The sequence below is a fragment of the Uloborus diversus genome, chromosome 6, assembly GCF_026930045.1.
Source record: "Uloborus diversus isolate 005 chromosome 6, Udiv.v.3.1, whole genome shotgun sequence".
Lineage (NCBI taxonomy): Eukaryota > Metazoa > Arthropoda > Arachnida > Araneae > Uloboridae > Uloborus > Uloborus diversus.
In genome coordinates, this window is record NC_072736.1 from 60661286 (window position 1) to 60684083 (window position 22798).

General features: G+C 37.8%; 1 protein-coding gene across 2 annotated transcripts; it reads right to left on the reverse strand.

Annotated features, from left to right (window-relative positions):
• Nucleotides 1-2136: 2136 nt before the first annotated feature.
• On the reverse strand, nt 2137-19108 carry LOC129224589 (D-beta-hydroxybutyrate dehydrogenase, mitochondrial-like). 2 transcript variants are annotated; one of them, XM_054859073.1, is made up of 5 exons: nt 18880-19108; nt 11192-11380; nt 8584-8766; nt 3666-3798; nt 2137-2694 (listed from the first exon to the last, which is right to left on the reverse strand). In XM_054859073.1, exons 1-5 carry the CDS (start codon nt 19097-19099, stop codon nt 2439-2441), a joined length of 981 nt encoding a protein of 326 aa, XP_054715048.1. In that variant the 5' UTR covers nt 19100-19108; the 3' UTR covers nt 2137-2438. The 2 variants fall into 2 exon arrangements, with proteins under 2 accessions (XP_054715048.1, XP_054715049.1); XM_054859074.1 differs by lacking the exon at nt 11192-11380.
• Between the last annotated feature and the right edge of the window lie 3690 nt (nt 19109-22798).

Here is a 22798-nt window from a genome sequence, read left to right on the forward strand (position 1 = left end):
TAGTGAACCGCAAGTGGTCAACTTACACAGGTTTCACTATACAACGAATTTTCTCGTGACGTCTGTATGTACGTATGTATGTATGTGCGTATGTATGTCGCATAATTCAAGAACGGTAAGTCTTAGAAAGTTGAAATTTGGTACGTAGACTCCTAGTGGGGTCTAGTTGCGCACCTACCCTCTTGGTTGCATTCGGGTGTTTCTAAAGGGGTCTTTTGCCCTTTTCGGGGCGGAATCATTGTTAATTTCGATGTAAACTATGGTGTTATAATTTGGCGGACACTTGGCGATATATCGCCAGTCTTTTGGTCACCAGCTTGGCGACAAATTTTACGGATTTTTTTTTTCTTTCTTTTTTTTAATCTGTTTCAATTTGGCCACTGTTGGTGATATTTAGACAGTAAACTATTGAATAACATTAAAATGCCAGTAATGAGGAAATGACATTAAATTGGAGTAAAAGGAAGTCATGTGATGCACACATCAGCTCGTTTTTTTTTTTTTTTTTAATGCAGAGAAACTTTGATAACTCGATAACCCCGGTAACTCGACAATTTTTTTTTACGGTTGGCACAATGTTAATTTCAATGGTCGAAAACCCCTCTTAACTTATCACACATTTGCAGGAATCCCTATAAGTCCACATCCAATTGCTATTCTAGTTCAATTAGATGATTGATTAGATTTTATGGAACCTCAGTAAGTTGACATCCGCTTAAGTCGTCATGGGTTCATGTTCCCTTCGGGTGTCGAGTTATCGAGGTTTCACTGTTTTTACTTATCAAAAGCCTGGTCATTGAATATCTGGTCATCAGGCAACGAGCTCTCCAATACTTCTTCACAATACAGTTGAAATTCTTAAGCGCAGAGCACACGTCTAGATGAGCAGTGACAGCGTCCATGAATTCTGCCGTGGGCAGATAAACGGCAGCATCTGCACAAACGAGTTCTCGAGATATTTGAAGAAACGCGTTTTGGATTCAATTCTAATTATCGGGAAATGTTGGAATTAGATATTCTTTTCGTGCTTTGTTTTTAGTGGAAACCAAATAAGCAAGTTTGAACGGTAAAGCTAACGTACAATGGGGTCATTTCCAAAAATTTTAAAAGTATTTTTTTTCTGAAAGAGCATGCTTAAATACATAGGATCTGACCATTTTTTAAATAATTTGACACAGTTTAATATTTTTAAAAAAATACTTAAATCGGTGCGCTTTTATTGTTTACGTTTCTGTCGTGTGACATCACATATGATGAAATGTCATTCAATATTGCCATTCACAGAGCAAAATATTTAATTCGCATCTTTACTCACGTGTATTGGCAACGCTATGGTTGATAGCAAGCGTAGAGCGCAATATTTAATTCGCTTCTTGATTATCATAACGTGGAAACGTAGTTGAATGATGCGCAAATTGCATCATTTGTGACGTCATAAAGAGAACGCCTTGTTTTCAAAATCGGACGTTTTAAAAAATTAATTAAAAAATAACTGTAGGGAAAATAAAAGTATTTTCTGGGTCCATGTTATTTCTTTTGCTCATTCTATCAATTGCAGTGACTAAAAGTAGTACTTTGGAGCGAAGGAAACAACCCCATTGATGCCAAAAGTGCAAAAATCTTTAAAATGAAACATTTGCAGTTACTGCCCACGGCAGAATTGTCCAGAATCACACAAAACACCTTCAGTTTAATAATAGTATTAAAAGATTCCGAGTTGTTGTGCCGTGGTCCGAGAGTAACAACTCCAAACATTTCGACAGCATCTGCGACAGTCGAAATGTAAGGAGTTACACTCGTACCACGGCATAACAGCCGGAAATGCTTTTAATGTTATTGACACCAGCCGTGAAAGATTTCATTTATACAGATCAGTTTTAATGTTTTTTAATATTAAACTATGCAATAGGAGTGATTATATTGAGTAAATTTCAAATATTAAGGAGGCATTTAAAAGCATTTTGTTTGAAAAACTTCACTTTTTTGGTTCACTATCTAAAGCATTCAAGTAAAACAGAAGCAGAAAAATTTGCACCAGATTTACACTACGAAGGGTAAGAGTAAATGAAAGGAAGTAAAAAACTTCTTCAATGATCAAAAATTTAATTTATTTCCTGTTAAAAAGAGGGGAAAATGTAACATAAATTGATTTGTACCATTTTCTGATGTAACATCACTTAATCTGGTTGCTATTTTCTTTGAGGTTTTTTGAGTTAAGTAATGATATAAAAAAAGAAAATGAAATAAAATTGTAGAAAACATTCTGTTTCTATCAAAATACTAATCCCGGATCTAACAATCGAGTTTGGATGCTGCTCCGAAGAAGATTCCTCCACCCATTGATCTTACGAAAACCTCTGATGAAGAATTCTGAAACGAATTCAGAAATGATACATGATCAGTTTTTTGGTCATTTTTGGAATGGATGATTCAATCTTTTAACATCCAAACAGGAAACAAAGAATCATATCAGCAATAGGCTCTGGAAGCGCCCTAAGGACGCTCAGAAAACAGTTCAAGTACCATTTCCCGGGTGTGTATGAAAAAGGGGGATGCTGCCGGGTGAGGGCATCCACCATCGCATCGATGACCTCATCGACGTCGTCGTTCACCAGCCAATCAAACAAAGCTCCCGTCTTCTTCTGAAGTGAAGTAACATGGTTGCTGTCGTGGCGAACCTTAGAGAGTCGAGTCCTGAAACAGACACAAAACTCTGCTCATGACCTCCGGTTCATGCATGAAACAAAAATGAAAACACCATAAGATGTTCCAAAAGGAAAGGGGTCAGATGAGAAAGTAAAATAAATGTATTGAATGCATTAATAATAATTTACGTGGGCCGTGGCGGCCTGATCAGTAAGGCGTCGGTCTCGCAACTGGAGAGTTCCGTGTTCAATGCAAGCTAGACAAAGATCCTCCGTGTTCGCTGATGAGGACTGAGGCACGTTAAACATGTCGCGGTCATAAAGTCCTTCAAGTGAATCAATACTTCTGGGGGTGGTGAACCAGGAGTTGTTCATCTTCTGATTTGGATCAAAATTATCGAAATGTTGGTGGATGGGGCTTCTATCTATCGTGTGCTGTCTGCAGGGCCTGATTTCCGCACAGGCCTAAGGCCCCAAATTACTTAAAGAATTATGCATAGCATTACAACTATACAAAAAATATACACATTTTAAAAATAATAGCCTTCAGGGGGCCTCCACATTATTGTGGGCCTTGGGCTTCACTTTGAGTTAGTCAGGCCTTGGCTGTCTGAGATAAATTGGACTTCCACCTTAGTGGTGCTCCAGCCGCATTCGCGGTGGTGTTGTATTTAATCCCTCACCTAGCGGTCAAGCGCGGAAACATTGTAGTTTCAGTCTCAGTAATCCTTCGGGAGGTCGTCGGAATCCGGGGGCCAGCAGAAGCACCTAGAAAGTAGATTCAATTACATGTTATCCGCGAGCAAAAAAAAAAGAAAAAAAACCGACAAAATTAAAAATTCAGAGTACCATAATGTTTTGCTGAAATGAGTGGCTACTATTAAGAGTTCCTTGTCTAGAGTTTTACACAGGGACTTCTTGTACGGAAGAATGACCGCTTTCCATGACTCAATGTTAGGTCAACCATGTTCTGCTCTCAGCGATTCTGTTACATTTATACAGAGAGGGGAGAGAACACACCTATAAATCCAGGGCTGTATGGAGACGACATTGATCCCACATCGTCTTAGTTCCATTCTGAGCGTCTTGGTGAAGGCCACCATGGCGTGTTTGGACACGCAGTAGGGCAAGAAGGGAGGCATCGGGAACAGACCTGAAGACAGAAAATGAGTCTTTAGAATTAACGGTTGAATATTTGTTTTCGCAAATACAGTGGATTCAACTCCTCGAAAACCTTGACCACGGAGAGACGGCGGATGACTTTGAAGCGGAAACATCATTTGTATTATTTATAATAGGTCGTTTGTTATTATTTTGTAATAGATATGATCAACAAGAACGCACCTCTTACTCCCAATCAATGACGGACCCAGAAATTATTCAAGGGGAGGGCGATAAATTTTTAGTACTTATTACTCTTTACAACGTAACCTAAATTCCAGTACTAAATATCTAAACCCCATACCTTCCTTTAACGTAGAATGAGATAACCTGATTTTTATAACTTTAATTCCAAAACTTTTTCAGGGGAAAGCCCCAAGCCTCCCTTTTCTAATTTTATCGAATATCGCGCAAATTGCGATTTCGGTAGTCCAATACCGAAAATTTTTTTCGGATGGAAAGTTCTTTTATTTAGCCTTAAGGAAGGAGCGATCGCCGCCACCGACACTCTATCCGCCCTTGCTCCCTGTGATGTTTCCGCTTTGAGGTCATCCGCCATCCCTCCGTGATCATGCTTTACCAATTAAGTTACAAGCATCCAAGGATCAACTAAGGAAAGCATGCAACATAAAAAATAAAAACTAGGAAACATAAAAAAAATATGGTAAGGGAGGTCTGGACAAAAAAAAGAAAGAAGAATTTATAAAGGGGAAAACTCTATTTCTCTGCTCGTTCCTCCCCAGATAGCTGAATTTCAGAGCCGTGTCCAAGGGGGAGGCTTTAGGGGTTAAACCCCTTCCATTAGGAAAAAACAAAACAATAAATTATTAAATGATTTTTCAAAATGTATTTTAAGTTTTAATTAAGTTTAGAGTTAATACTCTGATACAGTGTTAAGAAATGGGTCATTCCATACAGATTCAACGGATGAGTTCGCTCGACCATTTTTAATTTTTTGAAACTCATATCCGAAAAAGATGCACATGAATGATGTTTAAAACCACTTTTATTTTTTCTCTAACCTTAACCCTTGATTTATTAGGGGTCATCAAAAGTGATTTTTGCATTCAAAAATGGGACTTTTAGACCTTAGCATTTTGGCCGAAATCTATTTGAATTACATTTATGGCAGTTAATTTTACGCTTTGATGTTAAAGTGCATAAGATGATAGTCTCACATGCTGAGTTACGTGGGTGTAACTTAATAATTAAAATAATGGCAACAGGTTAAAGTTCAAGGTCAAATGTAAAATTTTCAAAGGGGGATAACTCGCGTAGGGGACGGAAACACAAAATGAAATACGGCAAAAACTAATCACTGAAACCATGCTAATAAGAATATGTAACAGTTGCTGTGTGTTTGCTTACCCTTTATTGGTTACAGCCTCTCAAAGATCAGAAAATTGAGAAAAATGACATTTTTAGACCCCTGTAAACCAAAAGGGGATGGAATTAAAAATAAAATTTCTTGGCCAATTGAATATTCCATTCAAATACTATACATTTTATATATATTGTTTTGTGTATTTGGTTTGTAAAAAAGATACAGGTCTTTGAAATTGAGCAATTTTGCTAGTTAATTTACGCACTAAAACAGAAATAAAAAGTGTGAAAACTTCATTGCACTTTTTTAAATGGCCTATATAATATATTATACAGAAAAAACATATTTTAAGTATAAAAAAAACTATTTTAATTTGATAACTTAGAAATATTTGGACATAAATGAGTAGTTCATACATGATTGACAGCTTAAGTAGTTAATTTACAGACTATCTACACACACAAATTTTCAATACATACAAACATACGCTCTGTACATTAACTTATGTAACTTGCCTAAACACGTGCAAAAGCATTATCTACTTAGTTGAAAGGAAAAAAAGGTGAGTTTTTCATTTCTAGCTTCAGTGTAGTTTTAAGAAAATGAACTCACACAGTAGTACTATAGTTCTGGTGGTGACACAGCATGTGGCGTACTGAAATACTTTACACAAATACACAACAATAGAAAGAACTTTCTTAATTTATGTAATCACGAAACGGATGTCAACTTGAGAGCTGAATGGCATTTCTATGCAATATCACACGGTAGTGGACATTGTAACAGAATCAGAAGAACCGTAAAAAGAATTGATATTACTAAGACTATCTTGCAAAGAACTACTAGAAGTCACATTTTAATTTCTACAGAAATGTAGGTATACCTTCTGCATTTTTGCTACTAACCATTGCATGTATCCTTGTGAGCATTCAGTATATTAAACTAGCTGAAAAAATGCTGCAAGAAAGATTTGACTCTGCAAATAAAATTCCCAATACAACATTTAATCACTGCTTTATGCCACCGTATTTAAATATTATCACTGTAAAATTATTGTCCCCTAGCAATAGGTATGAAGAATAGTGTGTTACTAAAAAGTTATTACATAGCTTGTGTTGATCACTAAATTTAGAACCCCTGTCATTGTGATGGTCCTAGTACATCTTCAAAGTATCAAATTATGAATGTGCCTTGGTAAAGCATTCCAAAACGGCATATACTTGAGTCACCATTACAACTTACTAAGTGACTACTAAGTGAATTCATTTTTTCAAAACTAAACAAGAAAACACTCAAACGAGAAATAAAAAACGCACTTTTTAAAATTTAAATTTTGTATGTATAATGTTTTTGCATATGTTTAAGGCAATTTAGATTAGTTAATGTACAGAGCATATGTTTGTGTGTATTGAAAATTTGTGTGTGTAGATAGTCTATAAATTAACTACTTAAGCTGTCTATCAAGTATAAACTACTCATTCATATCCAAATATTTCTAAGTTATCAAATTAAAATGTTTTTTTTTTATGCTTAAAATATGATTTTTCAGCATAATATATTATATAGGTCATTTAAGAAAGTGCAATGAAGTTTTCAAACTTTTTATTTCTGTTAGTGCGTAAATTAACTAGCAAAATTGCTCAATTTCAAAGACCTGTATCTTTTTTACAAACCAAATACACAAAACAATATATATAACATTTATAGTACTTGAATGGAATATTCAATTGGCCAAGAAATTTTATTTTTAATTCCATCCCATTTTGGTTTACAGGGGTCTAAAAATGTCATTTTTCGTCATTTTTCTGATCTTTGAGGGGCTAAAGGGTAAGCAAACACACAGCAAGAGTTACATATTCTTATTAGCATGGTTCCAGTGATTAGTTTTTGCCGTATTTCATTTTGTGTTTCCGTCACCTACGCGAGTTATCCCCCTTTGAAATGAGTAAAAGATTTTACATTTGACCTAGAACTTTAACCTGTTGCCATTATTTTAATTATTTATTAAGTTACATCCGCATAACTCAGCATGTAAGTCTACTATCTTATGCACTTTAACATCAAAGCGTAAAATTAACTGCCATAAATGTAATTCAAATAGATTTTGGCCAAAATGAAAAGGTCTAAAAGTCCCATTTTTGACTGCAAAAATCACTTTTGATGACCCCTAAAAAATCAAGGGTTAAGGTTAGAGAAAAAATAAAAGTGGTTTTAAACATCAATCATATGCATCATTTTGGGATATGAGTTTCAAAAACATTAAAAATGGTCTCATCCGTTGAATCTGTATGGAATGACCCAAATATGAAGAACTAAGGTTACTTGTGGGAAAATGTGGTTAACCTAAATACAGGGTTTGTCCCAAAAGTAATAAGCCTCTTTTTTTTTTTTTTTGCCACGCGAATACACCACGCACACCCTGCGTGACCGTTTGGAAATGGTGGAGGGGATTCTATAAACTTTCAAGAGATGCCTGGTTCAATCGTCCACGAACTCTCGAATAGGTGGGAGGTCGTTTTTAGTGAACCTCTGCGCAGAGAACTCGTCGTGGTCCTATGAATGTTGTTTAGAGTTTCCAGATGCTTTCATTTCAGATCCTTTTTCACCCTTGGGAACAAGAAGAAGTCTACCAGGGCTATAGGGACCCTGTGGTACCGTTAAAACTCCAATCCGGATCAGATAGGAGTTGACAACGAAGGCTGTCGGACAAGACTTTTGGCGCAAGTTTCACGAAAATGTCACGCATGGCCAAGTCTTCCGTAACAAGTCGATGAATATCTGTTTTCGGCAAATTTAATTGTTTTGACATTAAACGAACTCATTTGGCAGCCTTTGTTCAACAAATCTCGCACACGAGTGACATCCTTGTCCGTTCGCGATGATGATAGATGCTCATAAGGAGCCTTATCGGCAACTTCCTCCTGGCCTTCCTTGTGCCACATTTTGACCTGCTAGTACGACAAGCAAATCATCCTTGAAGGTCTATGTGAACTAATCAAACGTTTTCTTCTCCGTCTTTTGGAGTTCGGTGAAAATTTTATTACATAGCGTTGCTCCAAAGTTCTCTCTATACACATCATGACGAGGCTCTGCGCGGAGGTTCACGAAAAACGACCTCCCATCGCTCCGAGAGTTCGTAAGCGACTGAACCAGGCATCTCTGGAAAGCTTAGAATCCCCTCCACCATTTCCAACCGGTCGCGCAGGTGTGCGTGGTACATTTGCATGGCAAAAAAATGAGGCTCATTACTTTTGGAACAAACCCTGTATACTATTTTTGATGTAGGAAAATTTAAAATGCAATGATAGAATCTGAATTATAAATGAAACTCTTTGAAGCTTGATGGTATATGCTATATATCTAAAAAATTTTTGAGAGTATACGGCGTATATGGAGTATATCCTATTGGAACAATCCCTGAATGAATCAAAAATAAAATATGGTATATCTTGCCTGAAGCACTGGCGACGTTCACGACACGTCCCCGCGACTTCTGGAGTAGTGGCAAGAAGCTCTTGGTTATTCTAATCGCTCCCAGCACGTTCACGTTCATCACTTCTTCCACGTCCTCGATGCAAGTGCGCCCTAGCGAGGTGCCCTTGCTGATGCCAGCATTGTTCACTACGGCCCATAACTCTGCAAAATTAGGACATCATCACCACCAGGGTTGGAGTCAATTAGGAGAAAATGTAATTGATTACGATTATGATTACAAGCCTAACAAATAGGAAATCACAATTACAATTATAATCCTCAGCCAAAACGTAATTACGATAACAGAAACGATTAGATGATGTAAAAAATGTAATCGATTACAATTATGATACACCGATTACGATTCTGATTACGATCATAGACTCGCAAGAAAAATTACACACACACACACATACACACACACACACACACACACACACACACACACACACACACACACACACACACACACACACACATATATATATATATATATATATATATATATATATATATATATATATATATATATATATATATATATATATATATATATAATTCACATTGTATATTTGTGGTAACAACATCATCGTTGAATAATTATGATTTTTGATTTACAAATATTATAGGGATGACCAGGTTCTATTTATCGCAGAGGAACCTTGAGCTCGTGCCCTGGGCAGGAAAAGGAAATTTCTAAGGAGCAGAAAATTTTTCCACACATATTTCTTTCTTTCTTTTTTTTTTTAATCCATGCCAACATACATAACCCTCTTAAAAGAAGATAGTAAACTAACTTTTAGTTCTTGATTTCGTATGTCTCAAATTGACATTGTCCAAAAATGTCAAAAGAAGGAAGGACAATCAAATGCATAAGAGCACTAGCACGCTTTATAAGGGTCTTGTGCTTGTGGCTCCTAACCCAAACCGCCGCGATTCTAAAAATCTAAGTGCGAAAGGACCCGAAAACATGTGCTTGTACTTTTGATATTGTTATCTTTCCGAGACCGAAGCTTCGCGTGTTTGCCTGCCATTTACAGATGAAAAGGAAAATTGATGATCAATCCTAAAATCCGAGGAGACGTTCCTGCCAAAGGCACCTACAGTGGGGTACGAACCAAATAGGCTCGTTCATGACCCTAGTTTACAAACAGCCATAAACGACCACTAAACAGCAGCGCCTTAGGCTCTGACTAAAAAGCTTCATCTTCTCCATTTACAGAATCGCAACTTAAGAGTTCTCACTTTCAACAAGTCAAGTTTACGCGACTACAAGACGAAATTACGACTAATTAAATTTCGATTACAGTTAGGATTATGCAAGAAACATTTGATTAAAATTACGATTACAAGATTACGAGCATCTCATTGACAGATTATGATTATGATTACACAAAAATGTAATCGATTACGCGGATAATCGACGATTACTCCAAGCCTGATAGAGCAACTGATTCAAATGACTACTTAAATATTTTTTTTTGGAAATTTATTAAATTAACTACTACTGATTTCACAATTGAAAAGTTTGATTTCCGTTTGGATATCTTCTTGGAGACGGCAGCCATTTTACACTTAGTCAGACGAACCCATACGCTATGCAATTATATGACTCGCCATTCACCCATCTACACTCCTCACAAAACTATCTCGAAGATAAAGCTTCAACAAATTAAAATTATTACTTAACTCTTCAAATTGCATTGGATAAAAAGCGCATACGGGCGGGGGGGTGAAACAGTAGATGCTGTTGTAAAAACAGGAAAAGATCTTGAAATTACGTCTGTATTGGGAGATTTTTTATAGTTCTGTTTCCGGGTTTCTTTCCCTTTTTACTATTTAGAGAATTAACCATTGAATCACGCTACAATTGCCAATATTGGGAAAATACATTTCTGTAAAGCGCTTTTTTGTATCGATTCGTGACGAACTAAGGGTAAAAAAATTTGGTTTCCTTGCTTAATCAAAGTCACTATTATCATTAAATTGGTGTAAAAGGAAGTCATGTGATGCACGCATCAGTTCGCTTTCTAACCTCTTTCCGGAGGAGAGTTAAAAAAAAAAAAAAAAAAAAAAAAATCAGCCACCCAGTAAGTGTGCACATCCAACCAGAGGACAAGTTTCAAGTCGTTTCTATTTTCGAACTGTAAAGTACAGTACTGTTGCCAATTCATGCAAGAAAAAAACCTCTGCAACCTTGTTTTTAAAAACAAATAACGACCTTTCAAATGACTGGGGAGTGTTCAATCTTTGGTTGGACTTATAGGCGTGGGCAGAGTTTCAGAAATGAGGGTGCCAATACACCGGAAGATTTAAATTACCCCCCGAAACGCTCTCCCACACTGAAGCATGAGATTTGCTTCAAACATTACGAGCAAAGAAGTATTTTAAAAGCGTGAGGTATGAAAATAATGAATCCAAATAGCTGGCTTGTTTCGTATTAATGCTCATTTCTGTGAGCTAATATGGTTACCACGGTATACCTGATGACTCCCTCCCCCCCCCCCCCCCCAGCTGTGCTCAAGCCTATGATCGGACTACCATATAAATAAATTTTAAGCGAAAGGAAAACATTCGAAAGCGTTACCATTTTCGCCCAGATGTGCAGAGACATAATCGAAGGCCAGCTGGATATCTTCTTGACTGGTGACGTCTATTTTCAGACGAGAGCCTGTGGTCGAATCATTACGAAAGATTTCCAAGCATCCAGCGAACACTTGGAAGCCCTCAATGCTTAACCGATGGGCGAGCCTGAATCCGAACCCCGTATCACAACCTGAAACAATTAGATTATACTAATTGCCATCATGGGCGCCCATATGCAGGAGGGCAAATGGGGACTAAAACCTCCCTCCTCCCCCCCCCCCCCTTTGAAATGGGAACTTCCTTGCTTTTAGAACTTTTTTCTTTGCAAAAATGTAAAAAAAAATTCTTCTCCAGTCATTAATGAATAAGTTGTTAAAAATGTCAAATTTCAATAATTCTAATATATACAGAAATCGGTTTCCATGGGGAAAATATCCCGCTAAACCATGGGAAAAAATCTAAGCCTCCCCCCCCCTCTCTCCCTTAAAATTTTGCATATGGGTGCCCATGACTGCCATCGCAGGAAGCTTAAAAAATATTAATTAGGCTTTGGCAGCATCTCAGTTTGAGTATTTTTGATTAAGATTTTCAATTCAAAATGCACAATTCATCTTTTAACTATTCAGCTCCAAACTGAGAAATGCAGAAATGGCTATTTTCAAAGGGAAGGAAAATAGTGAGGGGTACTTAAAATGTTGTGAATAAAAGGACTTCATTCCAATACGAGTTTTAAAACATTAATCCCTTCTCTTCAGATGTTTGTATGTACTTTTTTCCCCTAGAACTAAATATTTCATGTTATTAAGTTTTAACGGTCGAAATGTTTCAGAAAATAATGTAGTAGAGAATACGTATTTGAAGCGAAAACCCATATCCATGTCCCTCTCTCTGTATCCACAACCATTTTCCACTTGCAGTATCCTCCCCGCTCCCCTATAGAATTCTTTCCTTGTATTTCAGCAGTTCAATAATTTTCCACGTAAGATATTTAACACGATAGTCTTCAAAAATTTGCACCTTGTAAAATCATTTTGTAAATTTTAAGGAAGAAAACAAAATATTTGCATTTGCAAAATTAGGCTTGATAGAAACATTTTAAACCAATATAGGGCTGGTTGGGGGAAGTGCGATCCCTTTTTAGAACAGTTCGTTTTTGAAGAATCATACAAAAGTTAAAAAAAAAAAAATTACTCTTATTGACTTATTTTTTCTTCAACTTCTTTATCTGCTTTACTAATAATAAAGCTGTAAGTCTCTCTGTCTCGATCTCTCTCTGTCAAGATCTCTGTGACGCGCATAGTGCCTAGCCCGTTGTGTTCGATTTTCACGAAATTTGGCAGAACTAGTTTGTAGCATAAAGGTGTGTACCTAGAAGCGATTTTCCGAAAATTCGATTTTGTTCTTTTTCTATTCCAATTTTAGGAACATTTTACCGAGCAAATTATCATAACGTGGACGAGTAAATTACCAAATTATCATAACGTGGAACTGTAACATGGGCGAGCAAATGAACATAGCAAATTGGCGAGAAATTCATCATCCATTATTTGTAAATATACAGTAGGGAGGATCGAAAAAAACTTTTTTGCGAAATTCAATTTGTCAAGTTGATAAAAAGTTGCCTATATCGACCCATATATTACATAAATTTTTTTATCCAAATCAAAATTACTTAGGTGTCCCGCGCGAGGCCTAAAGAATTTTAAATTTTCTTCAAAAAATCATTTTTTTTAACAGGAAAAATGTTAAATGTTTTTCAAGTTGAAAACTGCACACAGTCAAGTCGGAGATAAAAGTAAGGGGGAAAAACTATCATAAACATTATATATAGGTTTCTCGCATTATTCTAAACTTCCGTGATTTTCACATTTAAGCCTTGATTTTCACCTTAAAAAAGTATTTAACAAGGCCTTGTGGCTTGGTTAGAAATAGTGTTTCCAATCCCGAATCCTGTGGGATCCCGCATGATATTTTGCGGGGTTAATCCCGCGGGATTGAGAGCAAACGTTCTCCAACTTTCACCGCTCATAAAACGAATATTTCCACAAGCATCATTCTCATTTGAGGTTTCAGTTTCATACGTTCTGCAATTCAGAAAATTCGTAGAAATTATAAACATTTTCAAAAACCGTCACTAAAATTCACCCAGAAATTTGCGCTTTAGAAAAAAACTGAGAAAGTGCAGTTCAGATTGCAAAACCCGCTGGATTAGCGAGAATACTTAGTAAGCTTAAGGAAAAAACTCAAAACCTTTAACTTACTAAAAGTGCACCAATATTTATCTCCGAAGAAGAAAGCAATGAAAAACCTCTCATTATTTATGCTCTCTAACCTGTAGAAAGTGTCTGTCGATGTTTTTGTCACCATGAAGCTGATATTATAAATGTGGGTGGCACCTTGAAACTTATGTTGGATGAATTAACAGACAACTCTGCAATACTCGTCAAAGAGGCGACAGAAACTTGGATGAAATACAGGATGACTCGCAGTACGTTAAGCGGCTCAAGTTTTTGAATGTCTTTTTAAGTGAGAGGTAAAATTTGCGACGTTATATAAAACTTTTACTGAGACTGTGTTGGTGAAACCAATCAGCGTTCACTCCCTGCTGTAATGAATCAAATAAACTAATACAATGACCAACGTTAATGTAGTTAAATTGGATACAGAAGTACACAAATCAAAGACATCGTATTTGTCCGAAATTTGCAGTTCTTGAGCAAAAGCCAAATATGACTCCCATAAGAAAAGAAAAATATTAGAAGGTCATCAGGTTTGTGGAGATCTTTTGCTAAATGGTCCACAGTGATTTAAGCTCGGTAATAACTGCTGTGGAGCCATAGCCCCCATTTTCATCAATCGCATTATTTTTTGGGAAAAAATCCCTTCCCATCCCATACGAAGCGAAGGGCACACTTTTGTGTACCAAACGATAGTTGCTTATTATTATTTGACTTTATTGACTTATTATGCGACAAATGGTGTACTGAAAAAACCTCCAGCAAAACTCACTCATCCTTTTAGAGCTGTTCAAAAACAGTAGTATGGAAAAAGCTTGATATAATATAACAATACATATAATATTCTACATATGTTTTGGTGTTTAGTTTTTTATAATTAATAACATATTTCTATGCAATAAAATGAAAACGATGTATGCCAGATTATTTTATAACCTTTATTTTTTTTAAACTTCACAAAAGTAATCTTACAATATAATCAGAAAATAAATTCAAATATTTTTTATCTATAAAATATAAAGAAATGCAGTAAAATTCTTTATTAGCAAAGAAATTTTTAAACCAACATTTACAAAAAAAAAAAAAAAAAAAAAATTAAGCTAATACATATATACTGAAACTTCTAACTTGAACTTTCATAAAATCTTTATTTTTGTATACTATGCGGGAACCTAAATGACGATAAAGAGCAACCCGTTTTATTTGACGATAATTCCCGTCTTTATTACTCACAATTTTCAACTTTAGTAAATTTTAATTTTTTCTGCTATTCAAAATTTTTTAGAAAAAAATGATTTTTTGAAGAAAATTATAAACTTTAAGCCTCGAACGGGGCACCTAAATTTTTTTGACTCGGATAATTTTTATTTAAATGTAAGATGTGGATCGGTAGGAGCAACTTTTTATCAACTTGACAAATTGAAGTTCGAAAAAAAAGTTTTTTTCGATACACCCTAATATACAGGCAAATCAAATGACCTTTTAATTTTCTACTACGTTAAAGTCGTGCGCCACTAGTAAAATGATAAAAAAATTCTTCACTTGAAGAGTTTGTTCTTTTCATGTAGATGAAAAAGACTGATCAGTTAATCGTAACTTGCATGACGGGAAACATATTCTTTTCAAAGTGTTATAAAAAAATAATTCCAGAAAATGATGTCGGATCCGTTTGTGTCATTTTATTATAAAATTCTAGGTTTCTCAAAGAAAATAAAGTTTTTTTCATGTAGTTGAACGAGGATAATGGGAAATTAGTTTAGTAGGCTATGCCAAGTTCAGGGCCGCAGAAAGCCAAGGCGGGCCCCTTGTCAGTTATATCACCGGGCCCCTCCCGCTCCCCAAAAAAAGAAGGAAAAAAAAAACAAAAATTAGAAAAGAAGGAAAAAAAGGGAGGGGAGAAAGGAAAGGGAAAAAAAGAAAAAATCAAAACTGCTTACAAGAAAACAATTAACTCTATTGAAAGTGCCATAAGAGTAAATATCAAATGCGAAAAGTTTAATTAATCTTTACGTTTTCTCTTATACGGAGTCCCCCCCCCCCCCAAGGCCTTGGCCCCTAGTTATTAACACAAATACAGGTTCATCATTATTTCCTATAATAATGATAAAAATATTTTAACGATTATTTTTTTAAATAATCAGACGGGTGTCCCAATTATCTTTTAGGATGGGGTAAGTGGTGGGTCCCCCTCCTTTTATTTGAATTTAAAGCAAGCATATCTAAAAGAGGGGTAAATGGGTTTTACTTGATAATGTACGCAAATTTTTACATAGTGTGAAGTATTTTTTGTAAATGTAGTTATCAGTGACATTTAAAAAAAAAAAATACATTTGTGAAACTTATTGAAATTCTATAGGTACATATTTTACTTTAGTGTTGAATAAATGTATAATAGAGTTAATTAAGACCGGTTTTAGCAGATTAGACTACATTATAAGTTGAAAAAGAAATTTTAAACACTAAATGGCAGTGTCTCTTTAAAGCTGGCTGAGGAAGAAGCACTATCACTTCATCCTACCTCAGTAATAATTCCAATATCATCTGCATCAGGCCACTAAAAACTGCTGCTATTTCGATTATTTCTTGCAAAGCAAATTTATAGCAATGATGTTTTCATTTGCATCATTAACTTCCAAAGCGCGCTGTTTGTCATGACGGTCCTGCGTTTTTTTCCGTCCCAATAGAAACGTCTCTGCAAGATAGCCCCCTACGGAACTGGTCCACAAGCACTTGATGCTGTGAACACGCAGATGTTGAATAATGGGTTAAAATGTTGAATGAGAGATGTTTTTGCTTTTCCAACACCGAAAAAGAAGTTCAGGTAGCAGCATATACTCTGAACATTTTTTTTTTTTCCTTTTTGGGGAGGCGCTCGGGCCCCGAGGATTTTGCCCCTGCTGCCTTCCCCCTCTCGGCGGCCCTGGTCTGCACAGGTACAACCATAAATGTGAGTTACTTAAGATATGTACAGTGAAACCTGTGTAAGTTGACCACTTGCGGTGCACTACTTTATCGGTCAACTTAAACAGGTGGTCAACTTACAGAGGTTGATTTATAAGATAAAGGCTAATTCCGTGCCTGAAAAAGGCGGTCAACTTAGACCAGGTGGTCAACTTACAAGGGTGATAAACTTTACAGGTTTTACTGTATTTAATAATGTGTTTAGTGTTGCCCTTACATTTTTACAATGGCAACAAGGCAACCCAATGGGAGACCACTGTGCCCTACCAAAAAGGTACCTTTTCCTGACGATTCAGCAAATTCGGATACAGTATAGCATTATTTTCAATGATGACTAAAACTGATTCCTATTAGATGTAGGTTTTTGTGCATCCATGGATCGAGATGGTTTTGAAGTAAAATGGATTTTTGGCAGCGGTTTTTGACTAGAGATCCAAGTCACTTCGTCGTGTGATAGTCTAGACAAAATAGTATCTCATTGTATAAAAAAAATAATAATAATTTGAATTTTGACATCTGGAATTCAAATTATGTTTTTCGCAATCACGAGTGTGTGTGTGTGTGTATGGAGGCCTGTGCAGGTATGTGTGTGTGGGTAGTTGTGTGTATGAGTGTTTGTGTGTGGGGGGCGTGTATGTGTGTTTATGTGTAGGCATATATGTTTGTGTCTGTGTGCAGGCATGAGTGTGTGGGTAGTTGTGTGTAGGTATGTGTGTATGTGTAAGTGTCTGTATGTGTATGTGTTTGAGTGTGTGTAAGTGTCTGTATGTGTATGTGTTTGAGTGTGTGTATGTGTATGTATATGTGTGTGTGTATGTGTACGTGGGTGTATGTATGCGTGTAAGTGTAGGATATTGAAGCAACCTGGAGACGGTTTTCGCTATAGGAGCAGCATCGTGAGGCGGCCGGTCGACGGTGGTGCTGCAGAGGGTGCTGGCGGGAAAATAAATTAATAGGACATCAAAACAGTCAAATAAAAGCAATAAGCAATCGTGATTGCTCAAAAAAAAAAAAAAAAAAAAACCGCACTTTTGAAAATTTACGAATTGAGATGGTTTTTATACTTAATGCTTAGTTACATTTACTATTATGCACATTTCGATTATCGGTAAAATCTACAGCCGTCGTTTAGCACGATAAAAAAAATTCGTCTAACATTGCGTAAACGTCATGACAATGCATTGTCATGAGATTTACGCAATATCCGATGAATTTTTATATCGTATTCAACAACGTCCGTGCTGTCTGCAAACGTAGTACCTAATTCTTTGCACAGCAAATTCTATGCATTTTATAGTAGTAGTAACCATACATCTTTAATGAAATTATAAAAAACTTTGTAGGTATGTTCAATTTTTAAAATATTTATTCTCACCAGTAAATTGCATTTCTACTCGTTTGTAAACCAACAGCCGCCCATTCTGAATTTCGTACCTTTGAGACAGTGAGAAGCAAAGCGATGAGGGATGTAAGTGGACATTTTCAAGTTTTGAGTAAAAAGATAAGGTCCTCTAGGTAGGCTTTCATTCTTAAGTTTTTCTAAATAATGCTGTGTAACAGCACCGGCTTGGGCTACTAGTACAATCTCTTGCCGCAAAACAGAGGAGAGGTTCAATTACCATTTTTACAGGTTATCTCTAAGTTTTTAATTTTGCCACTTACATCCCTTTGTTTCTCCTTGCCTCTTTTGTAGTAGGCTAAACAAGTCAAGCACGAAGATCTTCAATGTATCACAGGGCTGCTGCTCAAAATAGAATCTGAAGCACTGGCAGAGGCGTGCACAGGAGGAGGGGAGCAGGGATACCTGTTGGCTCGGGTCTGAGATTTTTAAAATGAGGAGGGAAATATATGTAGGGACGTAGGGGTAAACAATATAGAAGGGGGGGGCGTGTTCAAGTCATTTGTGACGAGTAACAAAATTTCTGTGCACGTCCATGAACACTGGGACATGGGAGGAACTGTAAAATCATTCAACGATATTCATGAAAGAGTCAGGATTTAAACCCAAGCCCATGAGACGCGGAAGCCTTTTGCTGTACTACCTATGCTGCTGTGTGGCTCTTCTCCATAAATCTCACAACAAACTTCCAAATAAAATGCCTTTTTCTGTTGGTGATTCGATTAATCCATAGCTTAAACTTCCAATTTATGATAACTCGAAGCTTCATAACACGAATATTCTTTTATCTTAAGATTTTCATTAGGACCCAAACTCTTGAGAAGGCTGTGGAAGCTTCAGTTAATTCGAAGGTTTGCAGACGGTCACTAGGGACTTCGAGTTACCGAGAGTAGACTGGAGTCATTTATCCTCGAGTCCCAGGTACCGTAATTAATCCTACATACATTTCATTCTTCCATATTCAAGCAATCAAAAACGTTTGACAACATCGTTCTTGTCTTACAGCTACCATTAAAGTTATCGCTCTCTTTAAGAAGTTCTATTGCTGCATTTACCAGAAGCAATGGCTACTGTTAATAAGATAATGCTCACCTGTTATGAGAACGGCTTTACCTGTTGGTGAGACCCTCCCGCCTGTCACATAATATCGTCCGAACAATTCCAAAAAGACCAAGGCCGCAAGGACAAAGCAACTTGTCATCAAGTCCTTCTGCGGAAGGTACCAGAGCATCCAAGTGACCAGCACCACTCTCAGGGCAATCCATGTCACCAGAAAATCGATCTGAAAGTCAGAGTGAAAATTCGTTCTCATCTCGGCGAGTCTTTTGTCCTAATTTCCTTAATGAAGGAAGTGGATGCAACCCCTCTAATGATGGCTTCCATTCTCACGTGATGAACATTAGAATCCGGAAAGTGCTGGAGTTATAAAATCGTCAAGTATGCTTACATCGCTCTCTGTTTATTCGGGAAATTTCGACTGTCAATTGCGTAATTTAAAGAAAGCATTGCAAATTTGTTTTAAAAAATTTATATATATATATTGTAACGGATTCGGCGAGACTTCCAACTTTCTTGAAAGGGATGACACAGTTCTTGATAAAAACACAGGAAATTTATTTACACTATGTACAGGAAATATCGTCAACAACTGCTAAATTATTCATCAGCAATTAAGCAATTATCACACAACACCGTAAACTCAACGTTTACACACGTATTTACTTCCAAATACGAAAACAACACAGCGAAATGCCTCGCAATAAACAGAGCTAATCCACTCACAGCACAAATTCTCAATCGAAACTCCCTTTTTTTTATCACGCAGGACGCCTTTATAAACATCGAAGAAGTTTCCACAACATTCTTTCTGCTTCCAGAAATGCGTAGACCGTTATCAAATTTTATCAATGAAAAGAAAAGGAAATAGGGGATCGTATACTTTAGCGGAATGAAAAGGGGTTGTATATTCATTACGGGAAACTATTTACAGGTTACGTTACTACAATAATTACTATTTACAGAATTTGTAACATTGCCCCCTTCCTAAGGACTGCACGTCCCGGGCAGTACAATCCCCAGAAAGGGTGCAAACATAAGTCTATCACAAGTTCACAAATACACACATTAATTAATAACTAACAGATACAGAAAACACAATAATAACAAGAAATATTACTAAACATTAAAAGCAAAAATTATCTACAACTTTTATGTTATCAACCATGGTTGTTTACGTAATACTCATGAACTATGGCCATAGTATGGGGCTAACCGATCATAATGTACAACCCTAGGTTTTGCATTAGGTGATTTTTGGATCCTCACTACGACGTCATTCAGTCGGTTAAGGACTTTGTAGGGTCCATCCCAATGCGACTGCAATTTGGGTGACAGACCTTTCCGTCGGATGAGATTCCATAACCAAACCTTGTCGCCTTCGTTGAATTCATGTCCAGTAGACCTTGTGTCGTATCGGGTCTTCATCTTCTCCGCCGCGATGTTGATTCGCTCTCGTGCGAAGTTATGAACGTCTTCCAACCGGGCCTGGAGATCCTGGATGTATTCCTCAGGCGATGCAGGCGCATCCGGAGGACGACCGAAGACGAGATCACAAGGTAGCCGAAGCTCTCGTCCGAAGAGCATCTGAGATGGGACAAATCCAGTAGTCTCGTGGACAGCACTGCGGTAGGCCAGCAGGAACAAAGGTAGCTTCTTGTCCCAATCCTGTTGATTTCTGGATACCATAAGCGAGAGATTATTCAGGATTGTGCGGTTAAATCTCTCCACCATGCCGTCCGATTGTGGGTGTAGTGGTGTTGTCCTAGTTTTCTCAATTCCGAAAATTTGACATAGGCCCTTAAACACAGCAGAGATGAAATTCCTCCCTTGATCGGAATGAATCTGCAAAGGTGTTCCATATCTCGAGATCCAATGTTGGACTAGAGTCTCTGCTACGGTGGTAGCCTCTTGATCTGGAATGGGATATGCTTCCGGCCATTTGGTGAAGTAGTCGATGGAAACAAGAATGTATTTGTTTCCATCAGCAGTTCTTGGTAGAGGACCCAGGATGTCGATCCCAATTCGTTCGAAAGGAGCTCCATCGTTGTACAGATGTAGCTTCCCTCTGCTTCTCTTCTTTAGTCCTTTACTAGCAGCACAGGCGTCACAAGAATGGCACCACTTCTCCACGTCATCCTTCGCCTTGCTCCAGAAGAAGCGCTCCCGAACTTTATTGAGGGTTTTCAAGACACCAAAATGTCCTCCAGTCGCACTACTATGTATTTCTTTCAGAACATCTGAAATCCTTGATCGGGGAAGTAGTAACTGCCACCTAGATGTTTTGCCGTCGTCAGATTCCCATTTCCGGTGTAGCACGCCGTTCCGTAAATGGAGTGAGTTCCATAAAGCCCAGTATCTTTTTGTTGCAGGATTGAAGATGGAAACGTCCTGCCAGCTAGGGCGTCGACTGTCACTTTCCATGAACTCTAAAATTGGTTTTATGTCGGGGTCTTCAAGTTGATCTTTTCGAACTTGGTCATCACTCCATGGATCAGGTTCTGATGATGTTGGAGTCACTGTCACCTGATAGGCGGTAGGGCTAGTCGTTCCATACTGTTTCTCGATTCGGGAACAATAGCGGCAGTTCTCAGGACAGGGTCTCCTTGTTAAGCGTCAGCATTACCGTGAGATAACCCTTTTCGATGCTTGATCTCCATGTCATATTCCTGGAGCCGCTGTATCCATCTGGCTATCTGGCCTTCCGGATTTTTGAAGTTCAAAAGCCAAGTTAATGAGGCATGATCTGTCCGAAGCAGAAATTTTCGGCCGTAGAGGTAATGATGGAAGTGCAGCTTTCACTATGGCCAGTAACTCCTTTCTGGTGACGCAGTAATTTCGCTCCGACTTTGATAAGCATTTGCTCCAGTAAGCGATGACATGTTCATTTCCGTCAATTTCTTGGGATAAAACAGCTCCGATGCCCTCGTTGCTCGCATCAGTGTCCAGGATGAAGGATTTTTCAGGCTGAGGATAGGCGAGGATAGGCGTTGATGTTAAAGCCTCCTTCAGTCGTAGAAATGCATCTTCGCATTCTTTGGACCATTCAAACTTTTGCTTGCTCTCCGTCAGCTTATGCAAAGGTCGTGCAATGTTGGAAAAACCTTTTACAAACTTCCTGTAGTACGTGCAGAGCCCCAGGAAACTTCGCAGCTGATGGATGTTTTCGGGACGACTCCAACTCTTGACAGCAGATACCTTTTCTGGATCGGTTTGTACACCTTCAGAAGAGATGATGTGACCAAGGTAGTTCACTTCCCGGCGGAACAAATTACATTTGGACGGGCTTAACTTCAGATTGGCTTCCTTAAGCTTTTGCAGCACCTTCCTAAGATTTGCCAGATGTTCTTCGAAACTGCGTCCCACGATGATGATATCGTCTAAGTAGACCAGACAGGATTCGTAGGAAAGTCCTCTTAACACTGTCTCCATAAGACGCTCGAACGTAGCTGGTGCATTGCAGAGGCCGAAGGGCATCACTTTAAACTGCCATAAGCCTTGTCCAGTTGTAAACGCTGTCTTTTTTCGGTCATCAGGGTGTATCTCAACCTGCCAGTAGCCGCTCTTCAAGTCCAGGGTCGAAAACCACTTGTGTCCGGAAAGAGTGTCCAAGGTGTCGTCTATCCGTGGAAGAGGGTAACTGTCTTTCTTGGTGATTTCATTCAGCCGCCGGTAATCGACACAAAATCTGGTGGAGCCATCTTTCTTTCGGACCAAGACGATGGGAGAGGCCCAAGGACTGGACGAGGGTTCGATGACATCATTCTCCCGCATCTCTTTCAGGAGGGTCTCAACCTCTTCCTTCTTGGCGAACGGTAGTCGTCTTGGATGCTGTTTAATAGGGGGGGTGTTCTCCAGTGTAAATCCTATGCTGCGTTAAGTTCGTACGGCCAACATCCTCCGATGCTGATGAAAACAGATGCTTGAAGTCATCCACCAATTGTTCCGCAGCAGT